This window comes from Megascapheus bottae, chromosome 21 (assembly GCF_031878675.1).
Source record: "Megascapheus bottae isolate mThoBot1 chromosome 21, mThoBot2.hap1, whole genome shotgun sequence".
NCBI classification, from domain to species: Eukaryota; Metazoa; Chordata; class Mammalia; order Rodentia; family Geomyidae; genus Megascapheus; species Megascapheus bottae.
The window spans coordinates 28,842,932-28,849,539 of record NC_143529.1 but is presented as its reverse complement, the minus strand read 5'-3'; the positions used below and the strand labels follow the sequence as shown (position 1 = coordinate 28,849,539).

The window sequence follows — 6,608 nt, the reverse complement described above, 5'->3', positions numbered from 1 at the left end:
CTAAGGGAGAATGTGAGGCCCTGAGTTCAAGCTCTAGTAACAGCATACACACACACCCCAAAAGGAATATTGATTGTTCAGTTAACGCTCTAGTCATTCTATTGCACAAATCCTACAAGAACCATGACTCATTTTGTCACTATAGTGTGCACAATGAGTATGCAAAATATGTATGTTGGCTAGAGAAAGAAATCTATGCGTATGTTATTAAACCTCAGAATGGGAAAGTTTGAGAGGCTCATTGCCCAATACATAGACCATGTCAGCCATATCCCTGGTTTAAACTTAGTCACATCAAAATAAGAAGAAACAGGCCAGATTGTGTTACCTGTTTTTTGTGTGTGTGCCTTTCCTGGGGCTTGAATTCAGGGTCAGGGTCTGGGTACTGTCCCTGAGCTCAAGACTAGCACTCTTACCACTTGAACCACACTGTCACTTTGCACTTTTTTTTTTTTGTCAGTCTGGGCTTGGACTCAGGGCCTGAGCACTGTCCCTGGATTTTCTCAAGGCTAGGGCTTTACCACTTGAGCCACAGCACCACTTCTGACTTTTTGCTATGTATGTGGTACCGAGGAATCAAATCCTGGTCTTCGTGCATGCTAGACAAGCACTCTACCACTAGGCCAAACTCCTGGCCCCTGCACTTTTTTTGGGGGGGGGGGGTGAGGGGAATAATTTTACTGAAGATCAGAGTGTCATGGACTTTCCTGCCTGGGCTGGCTTTGAACAGCAGTCTTCAGATCTCAGACTCTTAAGCAGCTAGGCTTACAGGTGTGAGTCACAAGGTTTATAGCCAGCAAAGGAACTGACCAGGGCCATTCTCACTGGAAGGTGACTACTTAAAACCTACAGGACTAGAGGGGGGGAGTTTGGTGGGGTGGGAGGGCTGAGGACTTATCATGGCAGGCTAGGATTACAGTAGCTGCCCAAGTAGTAGATAAGGGGCCTCCTCTTACCTCTGCCATGTGGCTGCAGCTGGCCACACAGAAGGTCACTTTGAAGTGGTCCTGCCAGGCCATGGGAAAGGAGCCCCTGGGACGAACAGGGACAAGTGTTCGTCCTCTGCAGCCGCTCAGTCCACACCTTGCCTTCTGAGCCTTCCTGTCTTGCCTCACTCTCAGGGCCACCCAATGTCTCCTGCGCGGCTTCTACAGGATATACGGCCCTGCCGCGGCCGCGCTCGCGAGCTTACGGCGGCGCGTCGCTGACGCCGCCTGGTTGCCCAGGGCAACCTGCGCGCGCCCGCCCGCCCTCCCGCCCGCCCGCCCGCCCGCCGTCAGCTGATGGGCGGCCGGCGGGGGAAGCCGCGGCCGCGCGAACATGGCGGCGGAGATCCACTCCAGGCCGCAGAGCAGCCGTCCGGTGCTGCTGAGCAAGATCGAGGGCCACCAGGACGCCGTCACGGCCGCGCTGCTCATCCCCAAGGAGGACGGGGTGATCACGGCCAGCGAGGACCGGTAGGGCCGGTGGGCGCGGGGGGAACGCGCGGCGGGGGCTGGGGGCCCGCGCGCGGCGGCGGCGGCGGCGAGCGTGTGTGAGGGAGGGAGGGAGGGGGAGGGAAGGGGAGGGAGGGGGCGGCGCTGGCGTCCGCGGCCTCGACCTCCCCGTGCGGGGTCCCCTCAGGACCCGGGGCCCCCAGGACGGGGGTCCCCAGGACACGGGGTCCTCTCAGGATTCTGGGTCCCCTTAGGACTCGGGGTCTCCCCATGACGGGGGTCCCCTCAGGACGGGGGTCCCCAGGACGCGGGGTCCCCAGGACGCGGGGTCCTCTCAGGATTCTGGGTCCCTCAGGACTCGGGGTCCCCTCAGGACGGGGGTCCCCTCGGGACGGGGGTCCCCAGGACGCGGGGTCCTCTCAGGATTCTGGGTTCCCTCAGGGCTCGGGGTCTCCCCATGACGGGGGTCCCCTCAGGACGGGGGTCCCCAGGACGCAGGATTCTGGGTCTCCTCAGGGCGCGGGGTCCCCAGGACTCGGGGTCCCCCAGAGGCGGCCTCCGTCGACAGCCCCGGGCCCCCCGCGGCTCCCCGCCCCCCCCCCCGGGTCGTACTTCTCCGGCGGGGCACCTGGTCAACCCAGGTCTGCAGCCCCGTGCCCTCCACCGGGTCCCCCGGGCGGCCCGCACTCGGGAGCCCCCGCCACGCCCTTCCAGCTCGGTCCTCGCGGGCGTGGCCTTCCCACCGGTAACCCCCCAACGCCCCTGCAGCCCGGGATCCCGGTCCACCCCCACACGCCCCTCTGCTCCACATCCCTGGGCCCTCACCCAGCCCCAGGGCCCACCGCACTCCCTCTCCTCCCTTCGTGGGGAGTTTGTGGGCCCTCCAGGGGCGGTCCCGGGTCACCTGCTCAGGGTAGCCCCCAGAATGGGGGGCTGATTACCGTGGAAGACTCTTGCTCCTCGCTGGCTTTGGTGGGTAGCCCTCTGTGCTACACCAGCCTGCTGTCAAACATCAGTTCTTTTCTTCACCGCCAGGACTCCTGAACTATTCTCTCCTCCCTTCCTCTTTCGTTCCCTTTCCCCTCGCCCCTCTTCCTCCTTTCCTTGCTCTCCCCTCCCCTCTTCTGCTAAAATATAGGAATTGGGGCTTGAATTGAGGGCCTCAGAACTGCCCCTTAGCCTTTTCCTGAACGTTCAAGGCTAGAGCTTTACCACTGTAGGTTTTTTTTTTTTTTTTTTTTTGCCAGTTAATTGGAGATTAGATTTTTTTTCTGCCCTGGCTGGCTTTGAACCGTGATCCTCAGATCTCAGCCTTGTGAGTAGCTAGAATTACAGACTTGAACCATTAGCACGTTTCCTTCCCCGCATCCTCCTCCCCCCCATCAGTTTCTTTTTTTAGAAAGGCCAGGTGTATGTACTTTAAAATGAGTTCCCCCCTCCTTTTTTCTGGCATTGTGCTTTGAACTCAAGGCCTTGAACTTGGTACTTGTTCCTCCTAGCCACATCTTCAGCTAAAAAGACATTTTACCATCATTCAGAACACTTAAGCATCATTTACCCATAAAGAACAAACCAAGCTGTGTTTGTGTTATACAGTGTACATACAAAGCTCTCTTGTACATCCTGCCTTGGACCACACTTTGGCGAACATGAATTTAGTCCAATTGTTTAATTTCCTAGAGGAAACTGAGTCTTAAGAGATGAAATGAGTTCCTCTGAGTCACAGAGACACTTAAGGAGGTAAAAAATACACTCAGGTCTCTCCTGCAGTGGTCTTCAAGGGCAGAATAACAGATTGGAGTAATATAACTTGTTTTGATGGAAACTTGCCTTTAAAAATTTGAAGCCATAAAACTTGAGTGGTTTTCTGGTAGGAATATAAAGGAAATGACTAATGTTTGTTGACTGAAACTATTTTTTCTTGGTACAATGACTGGTCTTAGAGCCCTCAAAGTAGGAAGGTTTTGTGGAGGAAGCCAGGTTCTGTTTGTTGTCTCAAAGTTGAACAGAGTCTAGGCTTTTGTTATTATGCCTGTTAAAGAAAGCAACACTGAGGACCTGTCCCGAATGGGAAGAGAAAACCTGGCAGATATATTTTGCTTTTGAGTGAGTCCAACTAGGTAGCAAGATTATTGTGAGCAGGCAGTGCCTGTCTCTGCAGTTGACATGTAGCTGACTTCAGAGTAGGTGACTGGGAGAACCTGGATATGAGAAGCAGGAAGGAGTAGGGAGGGGAGGATGGATGGTATTGAGAAATGGGAAATTAACTAAAGTGCAGAATGTTATTTTATTTGCATGACAGGGATCTAGAGACAGATAACACTATAAACAGCAGTCTTGATTCAGTAAAAATATTTTATTCATGACTCATGCTTGTTGGGTAAATTGCTGAATATTTGAGATTACTGAACAGGAGGAGTGCTGATAAATGTTTTATGGGAAGTGATTACTAAGCTGCTCTGGGACTGAAATGGTCTTGGGAGCTTGGATCAGCTCATCTTTACACTGGCAAATCATTGTACTGGTACATGACCCTGAACTGGCAACTTTGTTTCTAATTTCTATGTCAGGGAACTTTCATGAAGGGAGGAGAGACTTTTAGTAGGTGCCATATTTTAGATGACTGGAAGAATTTAGCTGTGCTGGTCTAGAGCTTGAACTCAGGGCCTGTGGATTGTCACTGTTTCTGTGCTCAAGGCTAGTGCTGTACCACTTAAGCCACAGCTTGGAGATGCGTCTCACAGACTTTCCTGCTGAGGTTGTCTTCAAACTGGGATCCTCAGATCTCAGCTTCTTGGGTAGGTAGGGATATAAGTGTGAGCCACTGGCCTTCTGGGGTGTGCGTTTCTGTGTGTGTGTGTGTGTGTGTGTGTGTGTGTGTGTGTGTGTGTGTTGAAACGGGCTTGAACTCAGGGCCTTGTGCTTTTTCTCTCAAGGATGGTATTCTACCACTTGAGCAACACCTCTACTCTTGGCTTTTTGCTGGGTAATTGGATATATCATCTTGCCCAGGCTGGCTTCAGACTGTAGTCCTCAGATCTCAGTCTCTTGATCAGGTAGGCTTACAGGTGAGCTAAGAGCACCTGGTAATGGTTTTGCTGCAGTTGTTGGTCATGATGTTTTTTTTCTGAATTGTCATAATATGTACCATAATTGTCATCTACTCATTTATTTGTTCATTTACATATTAGACATATAATGTCTTAATATGTGGGACTATGAAAAGATTGAAACCCACATGGAACTTCTGGTTCTTTGTTTTGGATGGCCTCTGTCTTGAGAAACTAGAGCATGCACCTCAAGTTTTCATCCAAAAATTTGATGAACACTTACAAAGTATTGGGATAGAAAGATAGATGCTCAAATCACTCTTTCCAAGGGCTGGCCAGTCTGGTGAAGACATAGCTCCCAGGATACTGGCCAAACACAGAAAAAGAAAAGGAGCCTCCATAGGCTGGGACCACAGTTCAAATCTAGCCTCTATCAAGAGATCCTTGGAATTGAACTGCTAGAGAAAAGAGTATCTTATATGGGGAGGAATGAAAATGGGCATTCTGGGAAGAGAGAAAGGACAGGACAGAAGATAGTAAAACACCCCAGACTGTAGCTGTTTCTTCTTGTTCAGAGCCAGGGTGACCAGGGCAAAAAAAAGCTAAGAGCTGAAAAGGCCAGCATCCATTTTGAAAGGGTCTTTTTGTGTGACTTTTTAAAGAATTTGGACTTTATTTTGTAGTCAGTGAAGAACTAGCAAGGAGTTCAACACAGCCAGATGACATGATTGGAATTTGCACTTTAGAAATCACAAGAGCTAGCGCTTTGAAGTCCATTGCTCTGCCAGTACTGTACATTGTGTGCGTTACTGCATCAGTGTTCATATTCTTCCATAAGGAGGGGGCCGTTACCTTCCAAAATTGTATACAACTTAAAAGTAAAATTTGCAAACACGCACGTGTGTGTGTGTGTGTGTGTGTATGTGTGTGTGATGTAGGTATATACATATAATGTATACATTATGTGTAATGTATGTATATACACATATACAATACATTATGTATATATAGTATAATGTATACATTATATGTATGCAGGTAATTCTATATTATATACATCATATTGTATGTTATAGCATAATACACATATAATATATGTATGTGTATATATATACATCACACACACAGTTGGACCTAAAATACAGCTTACCTTTTTACATTTTTTTTCCATCTTCTATGATGTATTTGCCTTGAGTCATTCACACATACCGACAGCACTAGTCAGCTTTGGGCCATATAACAAAATTCCTGAGACAGTGACTTACAGGGAGAAAGACTGATATTGCCACCTTGTTGCAGAGGTTTCAGTCCATGGTCTTTTGGCTTGGTTGCCTTTGGCAGCACATGGGGATCTGGAGTGTGTGGAGGAGATTGCTCATCTCATGATGGCCAGGAAGCATAAAGAAAGAGAGAGAGGAAGGGCCCCCAAAGGGCTTACCCCTTAAGACTTAATTTCTCAACTAGGCCCCGCCTCTAAAAATGGAGACCAAACCTGGAACATTTAATATCTAAACCTTGACACTGCCTTATTTCCCAGTATACCCAGACCATTAATGACAAGAGTTAAATAACAACCCTTCACAGATTATGAAGCCACTGTAGATGAAGTCTCAATTCCATCATACCAAGACAAGTAATTAGTGGTTGGGGCATTGAACTTAGAGGTCTGGATGGGAACTTTCATGAGTTAGTGTGTTGTGAACAGCTTCCAGAATGATGTAACTCCTTTACAAATTCCTTTGTTGTTGTTGTTGTTGAAGTAATAAATAACGTAAAGCCTTTTATTTAAACTTGAGTCTTCTACTAAAATGAAACTAATATTTATTTCTAACTATAGTTAAGCTGCTTAAAGTTTGGAACTAAGTATTTGAGCTTTGGAATTTGAGTACAGTATAAAAAGATAAATTCAGTGTTTGGGTTTTTCTTTTTTTTAGTCATTGTTGAATCAGTAAAATAGTAATGTCTTTATATTCAGGAAATTAAAACAAAAACAAAAGCCATCCAACTACCTTGAGTAGAAAGCTTAAGAACTGGAACTAGAGAATATCATCCAGATACAGGGGAAACAGAAAATGCAACTCTGCTTTCAGAACAAGTGAAGTGTGTGAGAAAGGAGGAACAA

General features: G+C 48.4%; 1 protein-coding gene across 1 annotated transcript in view; it reads left to right on the top strand.

Annotated features, from left to right (window-relative positions):
- The first annotated feature begins 1,269 nt into the window (after positions 1 to 1,269).
- Wdfy1 (WD repeat and FYVE domain containing 1) overlaps positions 1,270 to 6,608 on the top strand; it is a 45,908-nt gene continuing 40,569 nt past the window's right edge. The window contains exon 1 of the mRNA XM_090354908.1: positions 1,270 to 1,457. Coding sequence (XP_090211034.1) covers positions 1,321 to 1,457 — 137 coding nt within the window. The 5' untranslated portion in view covers positions 1,270 to 1,320. The remainder of the gene's footprint in view (positions 1,458 to 6,608) is intronic.